Raw genomic sequence first — 25,262 nt, 5'->3', positions numbered from 1 at the left:
ATGGCCAACAGATGCAAATATATCATTCTCCACAGTTTCATTGTGGACTTTTTCCCATTACAGAAGGATGGGAGGAATTTCCATCATTTCCATTTCAAATTTCCACCCGTGCAGCGCTCAAGACCGAAGAACTGAGAAGGCGTAAAACACTTAACTTCTCTTGATACGGTTTTCCATAAGAAAAGTCGACATTAGAATGCATTTGACTTTAAACCACCTCTGAGCGAATGTATCTAAAGCGCTCTAGTGTGCCTAAAGTCGTTTTCCAGTGCTTTGTCGCCTTTATATCAGTTCTAGCGCGCTAATATGTTTTTTGGAAATAGGTGTCTCCATAATGACCAATCTAAATAGCCTGCCTGCAACTGGTAAAAAGCTGTCATGATGTCCGTCTCTGTGACTCCGCTGCCTGCTGCAGTACTCTGTCAACCAGTGCTCTCAACACACACCCCCCTCTGGCCCTCCCCCTCCTCACTCACTCACTCACTCACTCACTCACTCACTCACTCACTCACTCACTCACCAGTAACAGCCTGCCTCACTGCCTGATAGTCAGCAGCAGCAGGTCACAATGAATATATTTAAACAAAAAAATTACCTTAAGAGAGAAATGCCATCGTGGCCGTGGTGCAATTTAGAAGTAGCCCAAAAACCCCGCAACCCGCAGCCAATACATTTTCACCTGCGACATAGTTTTAAAAGTAGACCAATTTAGCGGGAAAACATGGCAACCCTGAGCATAGTGGGCAGAACAAGCAAGGAGGTGGGCAAAGCCAAGCAAGAGCTAGCGAGATCCTATTGGCTTGTTGTAGCATGTATTTGCATATTTCCACTAGGGAACGCCTCCTCTGTGAATTATGGGTGTGTACAAACTCAATTACACTTTGCACTCCTAAACAATGCATTTTTATTTTTTTTGCCAAAGCGTCAAGTCTATACAACTTAGTGCACTGTGTTTGTAACAGATTCTAGATTTGGGAACAGAAACATTTATTGAGATCAGATGTTTCATCGATGAGACAATGAGCAGAATGTGGGCCCAGTTTCACCTAATTCAATCCTCTCCCTCTAGACTGGACTTCCTCTCACTACCATATTTGGTGGTGAGAACGTTCTAAACAGACGCTTCATCGTTATAGCCCCTGTGATGTGTCTGGTTTACCCCTTCTGTCTGTGATTTTAGATTCATCACTGTTATTATTATATATTTTTTACTCCTGTATTGCGCCATGTCTCTACTGTGTGTGTTGTATAGAGCAGAGTGTCTCTACTGTGTGTGCTAATGTGTCCCTCAGGGCTGAACTCCCCGGTACCTGCGTTTATGAGGAGAGGCAGACCTAAAATGGTAAACACTGCTCCGCTTCTCGCACCCAGCGACTCCGAGGAGGATGAGTGGACCCCTCGACTGGAGAGATGCCCACCAGGTAGAGCAGTAGTAGTAAATTAGGATGTAATAAGAAGTATCGTGTTAGTAGAACGATAGGACCTACCCAGATACCACCGGGCTAGTAGACTGGTAGGACCTACCCAGATACCACCAGGCTAGTAGACTGGTAGGACCTACCCAGATACCACCAGGCTAGTAGACTGGTAGGACCTACCCAGATACCACCAGGCTAGTAGACTGGTAGGACCTACCCAGATACCACTAGGCTAGTAGACTGATAGGACCTACCCAGATACCACTAGGCTAGTAGACAGGTAGGGCTAAAGGAGTGGAAGGTATGCTAAAATAAGTGAAATGGTCTGTGTTGCGTTTAGGGCAAACCCGTTTTGTTGATATCTGGTATATCATGAAAATAAATTAAATAGAGCACGTTTTTGGACTCATTCAGCAGTTTTTACCTGATTTAAATACAATACCTTCGGAAATTAATGTTAAAAGTTCCATTTATATTACTAAAACTTAAATTTAAAATGATGCTGTTGCTGCTTCCTGTTGACAATACATATTGAGAAATAGCCCAATGTCAAAACACAGTTTGTGATATATTGAAAACATAAACTTTACTATCTACACATACATTTACAACAATAGTAATCATGTTACTTGTATTGTTTTAAACAAGCAGCTAATAAACTGCACACGCACCAAAACCCCTGTTGTTTTGACAAGTGGCAATAAATTACTCATCGATATGGGGGGTGGGGGGAGGGAGATATGCTCTGTGGAAACTACCACAACTCAAAAACCACATGGAGCTGGAGATATTTTTACATCACTGGTTAGAAGACAACCTGCAGAACATATTCAGCTATATTTTAGAATGTTTCATTTTGATATGAGGGTCACCAAAACAGAAAGAGAAACGCAACACTGTTCTGTCAATCACTCATTGATTATCACAGGGAGATGAGGTTGCACGTCCTGTTAAAAATAACAGCTCAAAAACCACACAGAATCTAAGAATAACGTGGTAATCACTGGTTAGATAATTTGTAGAAGACAGCTAGCTACATTTTGAAGTGTTGCATTTTGATTAAAGTGGTTTGCCAACACGGTAAGTGTAACGCAATGCTTTTTTTTTGTTAATCACTTCCATCGATATCATGCTGTAATCAATAGAAAAGGGGGCAAACGCTTGGGTTGTAGCACTGTTAAAACTAACACTATTCAAAGGCCACACGGAAACTTGGCAGGTAGCCTAGCTGTTAAGAGCGTTGGGCCAATAACTGAAAGGTTGCTAGTTCAAATCCCCAAGCAGACTAGGTGAAAAATCTGTTGAAGTCGCTCTGGATAAGAGTGTCTGCTAAATGACCCCCCAAAAATATATACATGATTGGTTAGATGAGAACTTTTATAAAGCTTCTATCTAGATTTTGAATTGGTGTGGCCACTCCGAATTGTTGGTGCCATTTGAGAAAGAAAATGATAGCGAACCCCAGTGCGTATAACAAAACCAAAGATATTCATCTGTTTTAAGTAATTGATCTTTTGTCATCGTGTTGACTATAAATATTTATACTAACATCACCAATCTGAGGTTTAAAAAAAGGCATGTAATTCCCCCCAATTCGATGTGGTTGTATAAAGTAGTAACATATACTGTCCTCTTCATGGAAAGTAGTGTAATATCCATTAATTAGATATGGCAAAATCATTCAATATCTTATGTTAGGATGATAGTAAATGAAACAAACTCACAGATTTCTTAAAATAATCACAGATATCTCACTAGTTTAACCATTTAGAGATAAAAAATAAATAATTCCTAAGCACAATTCAACCAGGCGCTTTAGACTAGAGCGTCCATAGGGTCTGTGCAGCAGACTGAACGTTAGACGTCCCTAATAGAAGAAGTCTTAGTAGCCAGGTAGGGCTTATATGAATCTGTCCTCACAGCACCACGGAGCTTCCGACCCCCAACCAGGAGGCCAGCAGCGTCTCAGGGAGTCTCTCAGCTTGACAAATCTGCCACATCTGCCACACCTACAGTACAGGTAAATATTTTTTTAAATACCTGCACAGGTAAGTGTTTTTTAAAATACCTTCACAGGTGCATATTATACATCTGGGGGGTTTTTGTTTCTCTTCAGCACTACACTAGCAGATACTTGTGCTCTCAAGGACTGGAGCTATGAAGTGTGAACCAATTAATTAAATGATGATGCCTTCAGAAAGTATTCATACCCCTTGACTTATTCCACATTTTATTGGGTTGGAGCCTTAATTCAAAATTGATTCAATATATTTTTTTCTCACCCATCTACACGCAATATCCCTTAATGACAAAGTGAAAACATGTTTTTAGAAATGTTAGCAAATTTATTGAAAAGGAAATACAGAAATATTCTATTTACATAAGTATTCACACACCTGATTCATCACATGTTAGAATCACCTTTGGCAACGATTACAGCTGTGAGTCTCTTAAGAGCTTTGCACACCTGGATTGTACAATATTTGCACATTATTCTTTAAAAAATTATTCAAGCTCTATCAAGTTGATTGTTGATCATTGCTAGACAGCCCTTTTCATGTCAATTTTAAGTTAAAACTGTAACTAGGCCACTCAGGAACATTCAATGTTGTCTTGGTAAGCAACTCCAGTTTAGATTTAGCCTTGTGTTTTAGTCTATTGATCTGCTGAAAGGTGAATTTGTCTCTGTTGGAAAGCAGACTGCACATGGTTTTCCTTTAGGATTTTGCCTGTGCTTAGCTCTATTCTGTTTCTTTTTATCATAAAGAACTCCCTAGTCCTTGCCGATGACAAGTATACCCATAACCTGATGCAGCCACCACCATGCTTGAAAATATGGATAGTGGTACTCGGTGATGTGATGTGTTGTGTTGGGTTTGCTCCAAACATAATGCTTTGTATTCAGGACATAAAGTTAATTTCTTTGCCCCATTTTTGGGAGTATTACTTTAGTGCCTTGTTGCATGTTTTGTAATATTTTTCAATCTGTCATTTAGGTTAGTATTGTGGAGTAATATAAAAGATGAACGCAACATACAACAATTTCAAAGATTTTGCTGAGCTACAGTTCATATAAAGAAATCAGTCAATTTAAATACATTGATTAGGCCCTAATCTATGGATTTCACATGACTGGGCAGGGGCGCAGCCAAGGGTAGGCCAGAGAGGGCATTAGCATCTGGCAACGGTTTTGGTGGATATTCCTGCAGTCAGCATGCCAATTGCACGCTCCCTCAAAACTTGAGACATCTGTGTCATTGTGTTGTGTGACAAAACTGCACATTTTAGAGTGCCCTTTTATTGTCCCCAGCACAAGGTGCACCTGTGTAATGATCATGTTGTTTAATCAGCTTCTTGATATGCCACACTTGTCAGGTGGATGGATTATCTTGGCAAAGGAGAAATTTTCACTAAGAGGGATGTAAACAAATTTGTGCCAAACATTTTAGAGAAATTAGCTTTTTGTGTATATAGAACATTTCTGGGATCTTTTATTTCAGCTCATGAAACATGGAACCAACACTTGTTGCGTTTATATTTTTGTTCAGTGTACAGTGTTGTTGGTCCATCCTCAGTTTTCTCCTATTACAGCTATTAAACTGTAACTGTTTTAAAGTCACCATTGACCTCATGGTGAAATCCCTGATGGGTTTCCCTCCTCTCCAGCAACTGAGTTAGGAAGGATGCCTGTATCTTTGTAGTGACTTGGTGTATTGATAGACCATCCAAAGTGTAATTAATAACTTCACCATGCGCAAAGGGATGTTCAATGTCTGTTTTTTGTTTTGTTTTTTTACCCATCTACCAATAGGTGCCCTTCTTTGCGAGGCATTGGAAAACATCCCTGGTCTTTGTAGTTGAACACTGCTCGACTGAGGGACCTTACAGATAATTGTATGTGTGGGGTACAGAGATGAGGTAGTCATTCAAAAATCATGTTAAACACAGAGTGAATCCATGCAACTTAATATGTAAGTTGTTAAGCACATTTCTACTCCTGAACTTATTTAGGCTTGCCATAGGAAAACTGTTGAATACTTATTGACTCAAGACATTTCAGCTTCTCATTTTTCGTTAATTTGTAAACATTTTCAAAAACGTTGACATTATGGGGTATCGTGTGTAGGCCAGTGACCAAAAAACACCACAAAATGGTGAAAAAGTCAAGGGGTGTGAATACTTTCTGAAAGCACAGTATATCATGTGCTGTATGTAATTGCCACGCTGTAGATGAAGAGGGCTGACAGCTCTGTCTAGTCATCATTGTGATATTTGTCATAACACTCTGGAACCCCCCTCCTTTGGTCCTCAGCAGCCCCCCAGCAGTGAGGAGGCAGGACCCAGTAATATGAGGACAGAACCACCCCAGCCATTCCTGGAGGTACTGACTGAAGAAGTGGCCTTCCTCAGAGACAGCAGCACAGCAGACACACACAGTGGAGGACAGGAGGGGCTAGGAGACAAGGTGTGTGTGTTACTGTCATACACATAACACAACACACAATATATTTTAATTAATGATGCTACTAAACAAAGGTAAAGTGATGATGACACACAGACCCAGTGGTCAGTTTGAACTCTCCTCTGGTCTCTTTCCAGGAGGGTCAGAGTGAAGTGACCCCCAGCACCAGTGGAGGGAAGGCAGGGAGATCCACTCAGGGAAGGGGGGCAGACACCCCAGCTGTCACTCAGAGAGGGGCTCCCTTGTTGTACTCCAAACCATCAACCTCAGGTAACAGAGACAGACAGGAATAGACTGTTAGTTTGATATTGTGATTTTATTTGGTCTGAGAGAAAAGATGAGGCACATTGACTGTTTCTGGAGTAATACATTCTATTACGTGTGTGTGTGTGTGTGATCCAGGCCTGTCTAAGAGAGAGTGTCTGGAAATGCAGAAAGCAGAGCTGAACACATACAAGCGTGGCAGAAACCTGAGAGACAGACCAAGAATCACTTACACGGAAGAGGAGGTCCCCAAAGATGACCACTACCTCTGTGAGTCTTTCGCTCTCTCTCAACCAGTGAAATAATCACAACTCGCACATGTGCTCATACTTTACTTTTGACTCTATTTTTATTTGCGAATGTAATGCTCACACTGTAGAGTAAATGTGGTTGGTGAAATAGACATTCTTACCCGCCAATACCTAAATCTACCCGCTTTTTTCGGGTGGCGTGTCTTAATTTTATGGCCTGGTCATTTAGTGGACGCTCTTATCCAGAAATGTATCATTCCTGTTTGTTCCTCTTGTTCTTTTCCTCTCTCTTGCTCTCTCTCTCTCTCTACCTCTCTGCATGTCTTCATCATCATCATCATGATAACTTACGTTTAACATGTTCTATTCATCTTTCTCTCTCCCAGACTGTGAGGACTGCAAGTCTTTCTTCATGGAGGAGTGTGAGCTCCATGGTCCTGCTCTCTTTGTCCCTGACATCCCTGCCCCTCTAGGAGCCCCTGACAGGGCCAGACTCACCCTGCCGTCCGGCCTGGAGGTCAGGACATCAGGCATCCCTGAAGCAGGACTGGGGGTATTCAACCAAGGAAACACTGTGCCTGCAGGAGCCCACTATGGACCTTATGAAGGAGAGATCACAGACAAGGACCAGGCCATGGAGAGTGGATACTCCTGGGTGGTGAGAGGAGTGTGTGTGTGTGTGTGTGTCATCGCGCTGTGCTTACATTTTGTCCAACCTGATCAAAACTGTAAATATGAATTGTTGTTTTCCTCAGATCTACAAGAGCAAACACTGGGACGATTACATTGATGCTGGGAGAGACACTCACTCCAACTGGATGAGGTAAGCAACACTGTGAAGTACAGAGGAAGTCTCAGTCGTCTTCCTCCTTCTGTTTCTCTCTGTAAGTACAGAGGAATTCTCACAGTCCTCTTCCTCCTCCTGTTTCTCTCTGTAAGTACAGAGGAATTCTCACAGTCCTCTTCCTCCTTCTGTTTCTCTTTGTAAGTACAGAGGAAGTCTCACAGTCCTCAGTCTCCTCCTGTTTCTCTATGTAAGTAGATAGGAAGTCTCTCAGTCCTCTTCCTCCCGTTTCTGTCTCTGTCTCTCTCCTCCTGTTTCTCTCTCTAAGTACAGAGGAAGTCTCACAGTCCTCTTCCTTCTCCTGTTTCTCTTTGTAAGTACAGAGGAAGTCTCTCAGTCCTCTTCCTCCTGTTTCTGTCTCTCTCCTCCTGTTTCTCTCTGTAAGTACAGAGAAAGTCTCACAGTCCTCTTCCTCCTTCTGTTTCTCTCTGTACCTACCTGTCTCATACTCTATTTGATAGTTGATAACCTCAAGAAATATATCTCTTGTACATAATTAACTCTCTCTCTCTCTCTCTCTCTCTCTCTGTCTCTCTCTGTCTCTCTCTGTATCTCTCTGTCTGTCTCTGTCTCTCTCTCTCTCTCTCTGTATCTCTCTGTCTGTCTCTGTCTCTCTCTGTCTCTCTCTCGCCCTCTCTCTCTCTCTCTCTCTCTCTCAGGTATGTGAACTGTGCTCGTAGAGAAGAAGAACAGAATCTGGTGGCCTTCCAGTACAGAGGAGAGATTCTATACCGCTGCTGTAAGCCTATAGCTGTTGGAGAGGAGCTATTGGTTTGGTACGGAGAGGAGTACGCCAGAGACCTGGGCATTGTCTTCGACTACCTCTGGGACAAAAAGAGCTCTGCTAAAGGTACTTTACTCTCTCTCCCCTCTTCCTCCTCTCTTCATCCCTCTCTCTTCCTCTGGAACATTAAGAGCACTGCCCTTACTAAACTCAGCAAAAAAAGAAATGCCCTCTCACTGTCAACTGCGTTTATTTTCAGCAAACTTAACGTGTAAATAATTGTATGAACATAACAAGGTTCAACAACAGACATAAACTGAACAAGTTCCAGACATGTGACTAACAGAAATGGAATAGTAACAGTCAGTATCTGGTGTGGCCACCAGCTGCATTAAGTACTGCAGTGCATCTCCTCCTCATGGACTGTACCAGATTTGCCAGTTCAGCTGTGATATGTTACCCCACTCTTCCGATGATGCTGTGACACACCGCCCCAGACCATGACGGACCCTGCACCTCCAAATCGAACCCGCTCTAGAGTACAGGCCTTGGTGTAACGCTCATTCCTTCGACGGTAAACGCGAATCCGACCATTCCCCCTGGTGAGACAAAACCGCGACTCGTCAGTGAAGAGCACTTTTTGCCAGTCCTGTCTGGTCCAGCGACGGTGGGTTTGTGCCCATAGGCGACGTTTTTGCCGGTGATGTCTGGTGAGGACCTGCCTTACAACAGGCCTACAAGCCCTCAGTCCAGCCTCTCTCAACCTATTGCGGACAGTCTGAGCACTGATGGAGGGATTGTGCGTTCCTGGTGTAACTCGGGCAGTTGTTGTTGCCATCCTGTACCTGTCCCGCAGGTGTGATGTTCGGATGTACCGATCCTGTGCAGGTGTTGTTACACGTGGTCTGCCACTGTGAGGACAATCAGCTGTCCGTCCTGTCTCCCTGTAGCGCTGTCTTAGGCGTCTCACAGTATGGACATTGCAATTTATTGCCCTGGCCACATCTGCAGTCCTCATGCCTCCTTGCAGCATGCCTTAGGCACGTTCACACAGATGAGCAGGGACCCTGGGCATCTTTCTTTTGGTGTTTTTCAGAGTCAGTAGAAAGGCCTAAGTTTTCATAACTGTGACCTCAATTTCCTACCATCTGTAAGCTGTTAGTGTCTTAACGACCGTTCCACAGGTGCATGTTCAGTAATTGTTTATGGTTCATTGAACAAGCATGGGAAACAGTGTTTAAACCCTTTACAATGAAGATCTGTGAAGTTATTTGGATTTTTAGGGTCCTGAAAAAGGGACGCTTCTTTTTTTGCTGAGTTTATATCCTCCTCTGTTCACTCCTCTTACATTGATTTTTTTTAACCTCCTATTACATAATTATTACTCATTTCTCAATTGAAAGTCATCATTGATGTTAAATATATTTTGTGTTGTGTATTATCATAATGATCATGCATGCACCTTGTGATCTTCATTTCTCTTATTTTAATTACTCTCTCTTTCTCTCTCCCCTCCATCTCTCTCAGATGTGAACGCTGAGTCGTCCCACTTCCAGATCTTCTCGTGTTCTGGCTGTCCGTTCTCCTTCACTTCTCAGATCTTCCTCCTCAAGCACATAAAGAGATGTCACCATGATGAGTATGTCAGACTGTTGAGGAGTGGAGAGATCAGATCAGATAATCTCATGTCCTCCAGCAGCTCACAACACCATGGAACCACATCAGGTTCCTCCAATCCAGCTCCCACCAGGAAACAGAGAGAGACGGACAAGCCACGACCACACCGCTGTTCTCAGTGTGGGAAGAGCTTCATTAAAGGAGATCATCTCAGAAAACACCAGCGCATTCACACAGGAGAGAAGCCGTTCCACTGCTCCCAGTGTGGGAATAGTTTCAGTCGGTCAGGAGATTTAAAGAGACACCAGCGCATTCACACAGGAGAGAAGCCATTCCACTGCTCCCAGTGTGGGAAGAGTTTCAGGGGGTCAGGAGAGTTAAAGATACACCAGCGCATTCACACAGGAGAGAAGCCGTTCCACTGCTCCCAGTGTGGGAAAAGTTTCAGTCAGTCAGGAGATTTAAAGACACACCAGCGCATTCACACAGGAGAGAAGCCGTTCCACTGCTCCCAGTGTGGGAAGAGTTTCAGTTGGTCAGAAAATTTAAAGAGACACCAGCGCATTCACACAGGAGAGAAGCCGTTCCACTGCTCCCAGTGTGGGAAGAGTTTCAGTCAGTCAGGAGAGTTAAAGATACACCAGCGCATTCACACAGGAGAGAAGCCGTTCCACTGCTCCCAGTGTGGGAAGAGTTTCAGTCGGTCAGGAGATTTAAAGACACACCAGCGCATTCACACAGGAGAGAAGCCGTTCCACTGCTCCCAGTGTGGGAAGAGTTTCAGTCAGTCATACAAGCTAAAGAAACACCAATGTTCTAAAAAGAGTAAAGAACTTTAGAATTCTCTTGAAATTGGATGGTGATGTATGTAATGTTCTATCAAGAAATATAAAAGAAAAGCATTCCAGGTGAGCTGGTTGAGAGATTGCCAAGAGTGTGCAAAGCATCAAGGCACAGGGTGGCTACTTGAAGAATCTCAAATATAAAATATTTTTTTATTTGTTTAACACTTTTGGTTACTACATGATTCCATATGTGTTATTTCATAGTTTATGTCTTCACTATTATTCTACAATGTACAAAATAGTAAAAATCAAGAAAAACCCTTGAAAGAGTAGGAGTGTCCAAACTTTTGACTGGTTCTGTACATAGACACTGTTGAATTATTTGTATATAAATTATATTCATAGAACTATCAACACCAATAATGTTTTCTCTCAATGTAATGTGTAATTGTAATATAATTTGATAGGCAGAATTGTATTTTATAGTATGAACATTAAAACAATGAACTCTTACATAAATTATGTATAAAAGTGTTTATTAAACTGAAACGTATACCTCCCAAGTTATAAACATGACAAGGTTTTAATCCAATTTTATGTTTAATAATAAAATACGTCTTTACTCTGGGTGAGTTGTTAATATCTGACACTAATTACACAAGATGAACACCAGAGGAGGATCCACTCATCTTCTACATCCTTATCATTCCATGAATTCACTGTTGATTTCCTGATGATGATGATGTGCACTCCATAAGTACATTTAAACTTTGATGATCCATGTTTACTAGAAGTCTCTCTTCAGCCTTGCAACATTTATCAACTGAGCAGGAATGGTCAATGAACTTACCTGTGTGTGACCCTGGATGGAGATAAAGTCATTTCATTTGACCATGAATTCAATTAATATAAACCATTTAATAACACCTTTCAGTTGTTTATAATATTTCAAATAAAAACCACTTGAATACACACTACAGGAGGACTGCTGCTTTATGGCAGATTAGCATTTGATTAGCTCCAATTAAAAACACACATTTTTGTTGTAGTCGAAGACAGAAACACCTGATTCAACTCATCGAGGGATTGATGATTAGTTGACAAGTTGAATTAGGTGTGCTTTTCCAGGGAGGGCTACAATTAAAATTAGTACTGTTTAAATCAAATTTGATTTGTCGCATATGATGAATACAACAGGTGTAGGCTTTACCTTGAAAAGATTGTTTACGAGCCCTTCCCAACGAAATCAGGCCACACCCGGCCATGATTATAGACACCTGTGTGTGTCCTTTGACACGATATAAACTTGTGACCCACAGTGTTTGTCACCTGATGAAGACAGCTTGTCTGTCAAAACGTTGGTTATAAAAATAAAAAAATAAATTGCTTACACACTAAAATTACATCTTATAATAATAATATAATATAATATGCCATTTAGCAGACGCTTTTATCCAAAGCGACTTACAGTCATGCGTGCATACATTTTTGTGTATGGGTGGTCCCGGGGATCGAACCCACTACCCTGGCGTTACAAGCGCCGTGCTCTACCAGCTGAGCTACAGAGGACCACCATATCAGATACAGTAGCTACCTAGATAGATAGATGGCTAAATTCTACCTCTCCATCTTAAGTGGTCCCATCTAGAGGTTGACATGGGAGTGAAAATGAATTCCTGTCCCATCTTGTCCTGCAATTTGTTTTCCTGTGCTGTCCTGATCCCGCAAATTCTATATCCCTGGAATATTACTGTCCCTTCCCGATAAAAATCACTCCGATCCCGTTGCGCGCAGAAATATGTAGGCTATTGTGTTAATTTAGGAAGTATTTACAATAATTTCAGTAATGCAATATGCGACTGTGACATGTGGTTCTCTTACATATTTTAGTTAAATGCACTGACTGTAGGCCTAAGTCATATTCTATCAATGACCTAAATATAGATCGATTAAGGCTGGTGGATGAGGACAGAGACCCCAGCAGGATGGTCTGCTCTGCACAGGCATAAAACTGTAGCCTACAGCTGAGCACTGCGCACATATTAACATTTACAAGGCATTGACATTTACAACATGATCATCAAATATGTATAACCTGAGCGGCAGTACTGCATAAGTCAATCAATTTATTGTTCAAAACTTCACCTCAGATGGCACGGTTTAGTAAAATACTCGAACAATTGGGATTGACAGTAAAGTTGTTGGGAGTTGAGCAGCTACAGTATGCCCGCTCTCAGGTTCGTAGCCTATTTGATTAAACCGCAGAATGTTTTACAAGCCATGTACTTCGTTCCTTTGTTGTCAAAGACAACTGAACTCCATCAAATTGAGCTAAAACATCTATCCTTGGGTTTAATGTTAATGTTAGTGATGGGTCCTTGGCTGCAACTGATGTAGGTTGGCAATTGAGGCAGCCTAGTAACTACAGAAGCTACAACTGGACCTAACAGAGAGCGAATCTTTCCCACAATTAAAACTCTGGATAAGAGCGTCTGCTAAATGACTAAAATGTAAAATGTAAATGTAAAACCTTACACTCAAGGAGCAAAACACCGGCCTAGATTTGCACAACTAAGCACATTGTCAGCTTCACACTTTTTGCAAAACATTACACACAGTAATTTGCAAAACACTAAACACACTTGTATGCATTTGACACAGAAATGTTTCATGATGTCATTTCCTTGCAATTTCAAAGCAAAGGCTTTCAAATGAACACACCCATGAACCAATTGGTTAAACACAGCCACCAGGTGTGCACACACACTGGTGCTTAATTGTAGACACACCAATCAGGTTTAAGCACTATAAAAAGTCAACAGGTAAGTTCACCTGTCTTCAAAAAAAAAATGGACGGTGTCAGTGGAGGAAGAGGGAGAGGAAGACCTGGAGGAGGGGTAGGACATGCACAAAGAAGAAGACAACCAAATCTGTGTAACGAAATTCGTGCTACAATTGTGGACCATGTAATAAACCACGGACTAACACTGAGAGTACAGCCTAACCTAAGCAGGTACACAGTGGCATCAATAGTTCAGTTATTTCGCCAAGAGCACAGGCGAGAAACGAATCTTCTGTCAACAGAAAATCCATAGCTTACTGCATGTACTATATCAACAGTTTTGGTATTGTTGGGATCTATTTTCTTATAATTAGATGTGATGCCTAGCTTAAAAAGAATACATTAATGATCAAACATAATAGGTTTGTGCTGTACTGATATAGATTGTTTAACATAACAAGCTGTGACTAATGTGAGGAACTGTTAGGGGGGAGGCTGAGATAGACTTGTGACACACACACACACTGCCTCTTTGTTAAACCACTCAAGGACATGTGTACTGCAACAATGAAGAAGAGGAAACTATGTCTGTGGTTGCTGACTCTTGAGACAAGTTGCAAAAACAACTGATGCCCGGCAACCGTGAAGCGCCAAGAGGCTGTGACCAGCCTGTGCGCCAACGATAGGCTGAGTAAGTTTAAACCACGCTCAGCCTCTACTCTGACAGGCCCGCTTTGAGCGGGAACTATCTCTGTCAGAGTATTAAAGAATAACTTTGTGTTTGAGCAGTTAGTTCTCTGTTAGCCCTGTGAGGTGTTACAGTGAGCCCGAATATATACGAAGATTGCATTTACCATTTATTCGCTTGACTAATTATATTAATAAAAAAGCTGAGAATATATTCAGTGACTTAGTGTTAAATTCTGTTCTGATACCAGATTCGAATGACACAACTTAACAATTGGTGACCCGACGTGATCTGGTAGAAGGACTTCGCTGGAACTTGTCCGGCCGATTGGCCATTGCTGTCGTCGGACGGTGTGCCTCACAAATCCTGACCGGTCAGACAAAAAGGTAAGCAGACACCTATTGTGAATAACTAAAGTTCTGCATATTGGCATTATCCAATTTTATTTTGTGAGACACCTGTTTGATGTAAGCTACCAAATTGTATAATTCATAAAGTTGAAAACGTAATTAACAATTATTAGTTGACTGTATGAAGCGTGTATTGTGGTGAATGCAATTTTAAAACCGATCGATCGTTGATGATATAACGAGTGAATGAAATGTGCTAGGTAGTAACTACCAGTTGTGTATGTGGTTAGTCGGCGTACTTAACCGGAATGTGTGTGGGTAAACGTAGGTACAGTGGGGAGAACAAGTATTTGATACACTGCCGATTTTGCAGGTTTTTCTACTTACAAAGCATGTAGAGGTCTGTAATTTTTATCATAGGTACACTTCAACTGTGAGAGACGGAATCTAAGACAAAAATCCAGAAAGTCACATTGTATGTTTTTTAAGTAATTCATTTGCATTTTATTGCATGACATAAGTATTTGATCACCTACCAACCAGTAAGAATTCTGGCTCTCACAGCCCTGTTAGTTTTTCTTTAAGAAGCCCTCCTGTTCTCCACTCATTACCTGTATTAACTGCACCTGTTTGAACTCGTTACCTGTATAAAAGACACCTGTCCACACACTCAATCAAACAGACTCCAACCTCTCCACAATGGCCAATACCAGAGAGCTGTGTAAGGACATCAGGGATAAAATTGTAGACCTGCACAAGGCTGGGATGGGCTACAGGACAATAGGCAAGCAGCTTGGTGAGAAGGCAACAACTGTTGGCGCAATTATTAGAAAATGGAAGAAGTTCAAGATGACGGTCAATCACCCTCGGTGGGGCATCAATGATCATGAGGAAGGTGAGGGATCAGCCCAGAACTACACGGCAGGACCTGGTCAATGACCTGAAGAGAGCTGGGACCACAGTCTCAAAGAAAACCATTAGTAACACACTACGCCGTTATGGATTAAAATCCTGCAGCGCACGCAAGGTCCCCCTGCTCAAGCCAGCGCGTGTCCAGGTCTGTCTGAAGTTTACCAAAGACCATCTGGATGATCCAGAGGAGGAATGGGAGAAGGTCATATGGTCTGATGAGACAAAAATAGAGCTTTTTGGTCTAAACTCCACTCGCCGTGTTTGGAGGAAGAAGAAGGATGAGTACAACCCCAAGAACACCATCCCAACCATGAAGCATGGAGGTGGAAACATCAATCTTTGGGGATGCTTTTCTGCAAAGGGTACAGGACGACTGCACCGTATTGAGGGGAGGATGGATGGGGCCATGTATCGCGAGCCAACAATCTTGGCCAACAACCTCCTTCCCTCAGTAAGAGCATTGAAGATGGGTCGTGGCTGGGTCTTCCAGCATGACAACGACCTGAAACACACAGCCAGGGCTACATGCTTTGTAAGTAGGAAAACCTGCAAAGTCGGCAGTGTATCAAATACTTGTTCTCCCCACTGTATAACAACGAATGTAATGTACTAGATACCGGGTATCAAGTTTGATTGTGGTTAATAAGTCTGGGACTATTATTAACGAGACTGAGTGAAGTTTGGGAGGCCAACCCAATCGTGTGAATGAAGTAAATTAGATATTAGTCGGCGCACTAATATCGGTTTGAATGATCCACGGATAATAAATACAGGCAAGGTCCCGTAGCTGTACGGGCTAGGTTCTCTCCAAGGCAAGGTCCCGTAGCTGTACGGGCTAGGTTCTCTCCAAGGCAAGGTCCCGTAGCTGTACGGGCTAGGTTCTCTCCAAGGCAAGGTCCCGTAGCTGTACGGGCTAGGTTCTCTCCAAGGCAAGGTCCCGTAGCTGTACGGGCTAGGTTCTCTCCAAGGCAAGGTCCCGTAGCTGTACGGGCTAGGTTCCCTCCAAGGCAAGGTCCCGTAGCTGTACGGGCTAGGTTCTCTCCAAGGCATATTACAGGCCAGGTTCTAGGTTATACTGATGAGGTTTACTGAGTGTATGTAGTACATTTGATATTAGTCAGAGATCTAATATCGGTTTGGTTGACCTACGGGTAAATAAAAGGTCGGGGACCTGAGTTATATCATTCAATTCAGCGCTAAGGAAATAGATCACTAGGAGTAATAAATAAACTTGGATAGTTAGATCACGGTAGATTACAATTAAATATGACCAACCAGGAGACCGAGAGGGTGCTGAAAGCATTGAAGTCAGCACTAGAAATGAATGGGGGTAAAGACGGTAAGGATTGGAAAGAACGGGGGGAGATTCGATGGGGATGTTCACCATAAAAGTGCTGCCAAAACCACCACCAGCCCCGACCGGACAGGGACAGATCCAGTCGAACCACTCCACCACTCCAGGCCCAGCTCGGACTCCACCCACAAAGGTACCAAACCCCGTTCAGCAATATCAGTCCTGACGGGAGTATATCTAAAGCCCTAGTTGGCTTAGTTAAACTATCAGCTGAAATGAAGAGCATGGCTGGAGTGGAGGAAAACAGACTGTTTTCTTGGTTGGGTGAGTGGTTTGGTAAGTATGCTGCACTGGTGGTTACTGGATTTCTGACCCTAAAAGTCTGTTACAGATGTCGTGCACGCTGCTGGTATGATGTCGTGCACGCTGCTGGTATGATGCCTTTGCTGGAGGCACAAGAAGGAGATGCAGACACTGAGTCTAGCTTTCGGAGGAAAATGGGGTAGACAAAGGATGACCCTTGGTTTGCTATTGGTGAGGTGGTGGAGTGACACCCTAGTGGGTGTCTAAAGGGGGAATCAAAATTCCCTGTTTGTCTTTTTATGTTTTATAAATCCATTTTAACTATTGTGAATGTTTGTCTTTCCTTATGTGAAGGTTTGAAGTTCCTGGGTGGCTGGTAGTCAACCTAGTACAAGTTAGGTGTAGATGGAAGGACTGAAGGCCTTTTTATTATCATTATTGCCTATTAATAAAAGTGTGATTATTTTTGTTTGTATTGTATTTTAATGAGTGACACCCTAGTGGGTGTCAAAAGGGGGAATCCTAAATTTCCCTGAAATTTCTTATTTTGGGTTCACACCCAGCGGGTGTGAAAAGGGGGATTGTGGGGATCTATTGTCTTACTAGATGTGATGCCTAGCTTAGAAAGAATACATTAATGATTAAACATAATAGGTTTGTACTGTACTGATATAGATTGTTTAACATAACAAGCTGTGATTAATGTGAGGAACCGTTAGGGGGTAGGCTGAGACAGACTTGTGACTCACACACACACTGCCTCTTTGTTAAACCGCTCAAGGACATGTGTTCTGCTACAATGAAGAAGAACAAACTATGTCTGAGGTTGCTGACTCGAGACAAGTTGTAAAGATAACAACTAATGCCCGGCAACAGTGAAGCGCCAAGAGGCTGGGACCAGCCTGTGCGCCATCGATAGGTTGGGTAAGGTTAAACCACACCCAGCCTCTACTCTGACAGGCCCAGCAGGGAGCGGGAACTATCTCTGTCAGAGTATTTAAAGAAGAACTTATAACAAAAGCTCAGTTCTCTGTCTGCCCTGCGTGGTTTTTCAGTGGGCCCGTATATACGAACATCATATTCACCATTCAAGTGTTTGCATTAATTAAAATACTAGTCTATTTTAGAAGACGTGTATTGACCTCTTTTTGTTCCTATACCAGATTTGAATTGACGCAACTTGACACTAGCTTCACTATTAACTAGCTAACCTTATCAGGCAGCTTTAGATGCGAAGGGAAAATTAATATATTTGCTAGTTAGTTAACCATTTGATTGATGAAGTTGATTATAAATGCCATTAGCTAGCTAGATAGCTAAATTGAAACTACTGTGGGAAAGCTAGCTAACTCCCACCATCATCACTGCAGTGTAGCTATTGTTAGCTAGTTTTCTAGAAAATAAAAAATATATATTTGAAGCTATATTTTAAAGACTAGTTACTGACAAAATGGTTGGATTGTTGAGCAATGTGCAGTAAATGCTAACACGGCTTTGGTGGTGAAACGTACATCATGTATTTATTGTCATCTCCCTATCATGCCACTGCATGCTGTGACAAGGACCTGGACGGTGACACACATCTGCTTCAAGCTGCCTGCCTGAATACTGGGGCATTCAGTGCCCTTTGATTACAGCAAGTTTCCATATCTCTGTCTTGTAGCCATTTAACATGTACTGAATATACCCACTCAAATTCATAGGAACTGCTACGTACACAAGAACTGACTTATTCACTTGTCCCTAGCTGCGTTTTAGACAGGCAGCCCAATAGTGTTTTCCACTAATAGGTCTTTTGACCAATCACATCAGATCTGTTCACATCAGCTCTTTTTCAGAGCTGATCTGATTGGTCAAAATACCAATTTGTGAAAAGAAAGATCAGACTTGAGCTACCTATATAAATGCAGCCTATTTGTCCTATTCTTCAGTCTTGTCTGGGATATACAGTGGGGGAAAAAAAGTATTTAGTCAGCCACCAATTGTGCAAGTTCTCCCACTTAAAAAGATGAGAGAGGCCTGTAATTTTCATCATAGGTACACGTCAACTATGACAGACAAAATGAGAAAAAAAAATCCAGAAAATCACATTGTAGGATTTTTAATGAATTTATTTGCAAATTATGGTGGAAAATAAGTATTTGGTCAATAACAAAAGTTTCTCAATACTTTGTTATATACCCTTTGTTGGCAATGACACAAATGAGAGTTCATCAATGAGCTTGACGCCTTGATAAGTTCCTTTCCTGAGGATGGCTCACCCTTCACAGTTTTGGGGGATTTCAACCTCCCTACGTCTACATTTGACTCATTTCTCTCTGCCTCCTTCTTTCCACTCCTCTCCTCTTTTGACCTCACCCTCTCACCGTCCCCCCCTACTCACAAGGCAGGCAATACGCTTGACTTCATCTTTACTAGATGTTGCTCTTCTACTAATCTCACTGCAACTCCCCTCCATGTCTCCGACCACTACTTTGTATCCTTTTCTCTCTCGCTCTCCTCCAACACAGATGGTAACGCGCCGCCGCAACCTTCGCTCTCTCTCTCCCACTACTCTCTCCTCTTCCATCCTATCATCTCTTCCCTCTGCTCAATCCTTCTCCCTCCAATCTCCTGATTCTGCCTCCTCAACCCTCCTCTCCTCCCTTTCTGCATCCTTTGACTCCCTGTGTCCCCTATCCTCCCGGCCGGCTCGGTCCTCCCCTCCAGCTCCGTGGCTTGATGACTCATTGCGAGCTCACAGAACAGAGCTCCGGGCAGCTGAGCGGAAATGGAAGAAAACTAAACTCCCTGCCGACCTGGCATCTTTTCACTCCCTCCTCTCTACATTTTCTTCATCTGTTTCTGCTGCTAAGGCCACTTTCTACCACTCTAAATTCCAAGCATCTGCCTCTAACCCTAGGAAGCTCTTAGCCACATTCTCCTCACTGCTGAATCCCCCAAGTTGCGAGAGTTGCACCCCTTCTCAAAAAACCAACACTCGATCCCACTGATGTAAACAACTACAGCCCAGTATCCCTTCTTTCTTTTCTTTCCAAAACTATTGAGCGTGCCGTCTTTAGCCAACTCTCTTGCTATCTCTCTCAGAATGACCTTCTTGATCCAAACCCGTCAGGTTTCAGGACTGGTCATTCAACTGAGACTGCTCTTCTCTGTGTCACGGAGGCTCTCCGCACTGCTAAAGCTAACTCTCTCTCCTCTGCTCTTGTCCTTCTAGACCTGTCTGCTGCCTTTGATACTGTGAACCATCAGATCCTCCTCTCCACCCTCTCCGAGCTGGGCATCTCCGGCGCGGCTCATTCCTGGATTGCGTCCTACCTGACCGGTCGCTCCTACCAAGTGGCGTGGCGAGAAGCTGTCTCCGCACCACGTGCTCTCACCACTGGTGTCCCCCAGGGCTCAGTTCTAGGCCCTCTCCTTTTCTCCCTATACACCAAGTCACTTGGCTCTGTCATATCCTCACATGGCCTCTCCTATCATTGCTACGCTGACGATACACAACTAATCTTCTCCTTTCCCCCTTCTAATAACCAGGTGGCGAATCGCATCTCTGCATGTCTGGCCGACATATCAGTATGAATGACGGATCACCACCTCAAGCTGAACCCTGGCAAGACGGAGCTGCTCTTCCTCCCGGGGAAGGACTGCCCGTTCCATGATCTCGCCATCACGGTTGACAACTCCGTTGTGTCCTCCTCCCAGAGTGCGAAGAGCCTTGGCGTGACCCTGGACAACACCCTGTCGTTCTCCGCTAACATCAAGGTGGTGACCCGATCCTGCAGGTTCATGCTCTACAACATTCGGAGAGTACGACCCTGCCTTACACAGGAAGCGGCACAGGTCCTAATCCAGGCACTTGTCATCTCCCGTCTGGATTACTGCAACTCGCTGTTGGCTGGGCTCCCTGCCTGTGCCATTAAACCCCTACAACTCATCCAGAATGCCGCAGCCCGTCTGGTGTTCAACCTTCCCAAGTTCTCTCACGTCATCCCCCTCCTCCGCACACTCCACTGGCTTCCAGTTGAAGCTCGCATCCGTTACAAGACCATGGTGCTTGCCTATGGAGCAGTGAGGGGAACGGCACCTCCGTACCTTCAGGCTCTGATCAGTCCCTACACCCAAACGAGGGCATTGCGTTCATCCACCTCTGGCCTGCTTGCTCCCCTTCCTCTGCGGAAGCATAGTTCCCGCTCAGCCCAGTCAAAACTGTTCGCTGCTCTGGCACCCCAATGGTGGAACAAGCTCCCTCATGACGCCAGGACAGCGGAGTCACTCACCACCTTCCGGAGACATTTGAAACCCCACCTCTTTAAGGAATACCTGGGATAGGATGAAGTAATCCGTAAATAAAAAAATGTTGTTGTAAAGTGGTTAACCCACTGGCTATGGGGTGAATGCACCAATTTGTAAGTCGCTCTGGATAAGAGCGTCTACTAAATGACTTAAATGTAAATGTAAATGTCAAACGTTTTCTGTAAGTCTTCAAGGTTTTCACACACTGTTGCTGGTATTTTGGCCCATTCCTCCATGCAGATCTCCTCTAGAGCAGTGATGTTTTGGGGCTGTCGCTGGGCAACACGGACTTTCAACTCCCTCCAAAGATTTTCTATGGGGTTGAGATCTGGAGACTGGCTAGGCCACTCCAGGACCTTGAAATGCTTCTTACGAAGCCACTCCTCCGTTGCCCGGGCGGTGTGTTTGGGATCATTGTCATGCTGAAAGACCCAGCCACGTTTCATCTTCAATGCCCTTGCTGATGGAAGGAGGTTTTCACTCAAAATCTCACGATACATGGCCCCATTCATTCTTTCCTTTACACGGATCAGTCATCCTGGTCCCTTTGCAGAAAAACAGCCCCAAAGCATGATGTTTCCACCCCCATGCTTCACAGTAGGTATGGTGTTCTTTGGCTGCAACTCAGCATTCTTTGTCCTCCAAACGCGACGAGTTGAATTTTTACCAAAAAGTTATATTTTGGTTTCATTTGACCATATGGCATTCCCCATATCCTCTTCTGGATCATCCAAATGCACTCTAGCAATCTTCAGACGGGCCTGGACATGTACTGGCTTAAGCAGGGGGACACGTCTGGCACTGCAGGATTTGAGTCCCTGGCGGCGTAGTGTGTTACTGATGGTAGGCTTTGTTACTTTGGTCCCAGCTCTCTGCAGGTCATTCACTAGGTCCCCCCGTGTGGTTCTGGGATTTTTGCTCACCGTTCTTGTGATCATTTTGACCCCACGGGGTGAGATCTTGCGTAGAGCCCCAGATCGAGGGAGATTATCAGTGGTCTTGAATGTCTTCCATTTCCTAATAATTGCTCCCACAGTTGATTTATTCAAACCAAGCTGCTTACCTATTGCAGATTCAGTCTTCCCAGCCTGGTGCAGGTCTAACATTTTGTTTCTGGTGTCCTTTGACAGCTCTTTGGTCTTGGCCATAGTGGAGTTTGGAGTGTGACTGTTTGAGGTTGTGGACAGGTGTCTTTTATACCGATAACAAGTTCAAACAGGTGCCATTAATACAGGTAACGAGTGGAGGACAGAGGAGCCTCCTTAAAGAAGAAGTTATAGGTCTGTGAGAGCCAGAAATCTTGCTTGTTTGTAGGTGACTTTCCACCATAATTTGCAAATAAATTCATTAAAAACCCTACAATGTGATTTTCTGGAGAAAAAAAATCTCAATTTGTCTGTCATAGTTGACATGTACCTATGATGAAAATTACAGGCCTCTCATCTTTTTAAGTGGGAGAACTTGCACAATTGGTGGCTGACTAAATACTTTTTTCCCCCACTGTATATCCAGAGAATGCCAGACTTTGATGACAAAATTTGCCCACAAAGAACTGCCACGCCACCTTCCTGTTCAAGTGAGCACAGCACAACAAGGTGAGTCCAAAAATGTATTGTATGCTGCTGCATAAATGATGTAATATGCCAGGGAGATATGTGTACTGTAGCTAAGAAAGTAATACTAAGTGTATGTTGTGTAGTAAAATGTTAGTAGCCCATGTGCCTCACCCTAATAATTTGGTCTATTTTGCCCTCTTAATTCACTCTAAACAGCGCCGGAGAAGATGGCTGCCGTTTTACAGCCCTCTAACCAATTGTACTATTATGTGTGTTTTTCCGCGTTATTTGTAATTTATTTTGTACATAATGTTTCTGCCATCGCCTCTTATAACCAAAAAGAGCTTCTGGATATCAGGACAGCGATTACTCACCTCGTATTGGACAAAGATTTTTTTCTTCAAAGAGGCGGCCGCGAAGGATATCATACAGACACCCGACAAGGCCCAAATCCCTGTCATTCGCATGAGGAAGAGACGGAGATATCGTGGACGTAGATCGGGTGCCTTGTAAGGATCCGACGGCGAGCGAGTAAACTGCCTTTTCCATCAATCCTATTAGCCAACGTTCAATCATTTGAAAATAAATTGGACGACTTAAGATTACGGTTATCCTACCAACGGGACATTAAAAACTGTAATATCTTTTGTTTCACCGAGTCGTGGCTGAACGACGACAATGATAACATTCAGCTAGCAGGCTATACGCTACATCAGCAGGACAGAACGGCTGACTCCGGTAAGACAAGGGGTGGCGGTCTGTGTATATTTGTAAACAACAGCTGGTGCACAAAATCAAATACTAAGGAAGTCTCGAGGTTTTGCCTGCCTGAGGTAGAGTATCTTATAAGCTGTAGACCATACTATTTACCAAGAGAGTTTTCATCTATATTTTTCATAGCTGTCTATTTACCACCACAAACCAATGCTGGCATTAAGATTGCACTGAATGAGTTGTACAAGACCATTAATCAACAGGAAAACGCTCATCCAGATGCAGCGCTCCTAGTGGCCGGGGACTTTAATGCAGGGAAACTTAAATCCGTTCTACCTAATTTCTACCAGCATGTTAAATGTGCAACCAGAGGAAAAAAAACTCTAGACCACCTTTACTCCACACACAGAGACGCATACAAAGCTCTCCCTCGCCCTCCATTTGGCAAATCTGACCATAACTCTATCCTCCTGATTCCTGCTTATAAGCAAAAACTAAAGCAGGAAGCACCAGTGACCCGGTTAATAAAAAAGTGGTCAGATGACGCAGATACTAAGCTACAGGACTATTTTGCTAGCACAGACTGGAACATGTTCCGGGATTCTTCAGACAGCATATACTGACAGCATTGAGGAGTACACCACATCAGTCACTGGCTTCATCAACAAGTGTCTCCTGAGTGGCGCAGTGGTCTAAGGCACTGCATCGCAGTGCTAGCTGTGCCACTAGAGATCCTGGTTCATATCCAGGCTCTGTCGTAGCCGGCCGTGACCGGGAGACCCATGGGGCGGCGCGCAATTGGCCCAGCATCGTCCAGGGTAGGGGAGGGAATGGCCGGCAGGGATGTAGCTCAGTTGATAGAGCATGGCGTTTGCAACGGCAGGGTTGTGGGTTCGATTCCCACAGGGGGTATGAAAAAAAATAATGTAAGTCGCTCTGGATAAGAGCGTCTGCTAAATGACGTAAATGTAAATGTAAGTGCATCGATGATGTCGTCCCCACAGTGACCGTACGTACATACCCCAACCAGAAGCCATGGATTACAGGAAACATCCGCACTGAGCTAAAGGGTAGAGCTGCCGCTTTCAAGGAACGGGACTCTAACCCGGACGCTTATAAGAAATCCCGCTATGACCTCCGACGAACCATCAAACAGGCAAAGAGTCAATACAGGACTAAGATTGAATCGTACTACACTGGCTCTGACGCTCGTCGGATGTGGCAGGGCTTGAAAACTATTACAGACTACAAAGGGAAGCACTACCGCAAGCTGCCCATTGACACAAGCCTACCAGACGAGCTAAACCACTTCTATGCTTGCTTCGAGGCAAGCAACACTGAAGCATGCATGAGAGCACCAGCTGTTCCGGATGACTATGTGATCATGCTCTCCGTAGCCGATGTGAGTAAGACTTTTAAGCAGGTCAACATTCACAAGGCCGCAGGGCCAGACGGATTACCAGGACGTGTACTCCGAGCATGTGCTGACCAACTGGCAAGTGTCTTCACTGACATTTTCAACATGTCCCTGACTGAGTCTGTAATACCACCAACATGTTTCAAGCAGACCACCATAGTCCCCGTGCCCAAGGACTCTAAGATAACCTGCCTATATTACCTCAACTACCTCAACCAGCCGGTGCCCCCGCACATTGACTCTGCAACGGTACCCCCTGTACATATAGCCTCCCTACTGTCACTTTATTTTACTTCTGCTCTTTTTTTTCTCAACACTTTTTTTGTTTTGTTTTTATTTTTACTTTTTTTGTTTAAAATAAATGCACTGTTGGTTAAGGGCTGTAAGTAAGCATTTCACTGTAATGTCTGCACCTGTTGTATTCGGCGCATGTGACCAATAAAATTTGATTTGATTTGAATTCCGCGTACTGTTCTGACTTGGTGGAGCACATGTAGCCTATAGCCTGTTTTAGAGAAATGTAATCATCTAATATTGTAAGAGCTTTCAATGTCTGCTTATATGCCCCCTTTATTTATCCTACGGTTC

The 25,262-nt window shown here is 43.6% G+C and overlaps 1 protein-coding gene across 1 annotated transcript in view; it reads left to right on the top strand.

Annotated features, from left to right (window-relative positions):
• LOC311107258 (uncharacterized protein) overlaps window positions 1-25,262 on the top strand; it is a gene marked incomplete at both ends in the record, with an annotated part of 120,472 nt that overhangs the window by 76,167 nt on the left and 19,043 nt on the right. The window contains 10 exons of the mRNA XM_084149738.1: window positions 1,293-1,421; window positions 3,341-3,438; window positions 5,731-5,883; window positions 6,018-6,150; window positions 6,283-6,414; window positions 6,782-7,053; window positions 7,151-7,218; window positions 7,899-8,089; window positions 9,491-9,759; window positions 9,928-10,115. Coding sequence (XP_084005864.1) covers window positions 1,293-1,421; window positions 3,341-3,438; window positions 5,731-5,883; window positions 6,018-6,150; window positions 6,283-6,414; window positions 6,782-7,053; window positions 7,151-7,218; window positions 7,899-8,089; window positions 9,491-9,759; window positions 9,928-10,115 — 1,633 coding nt within the window. The remainder of the gene's footprint in view (window positions 1-1,292; window positions 1,422-3,340; window positions 3,439-5,730; window positions 5,884-6,017; window positions 6,151-6,282; window positions 6,415-6,781; window positions 7,054-7,150; window positions 7,219-7,898; window positions 8,090-9,490; window positions 9,760-9,927; window positions 10,116-25,262) is intronic.

This window comes from Coregonus lavaretus (genome assembly GCF_964263955.1).
Source record: "Coregonus lavaretus genome assembly, chromosome: 32".
Classification (NCBI taxonomy): Eukaryota; Metazoa; Chordata; class Actinopteri; order Salmoniformes; family Salmonidae; genus Coregonus; species Coregonus lavaretus.
This window is presented reverse-complemented; position numbering and strand designations above follow the sequence as displayed.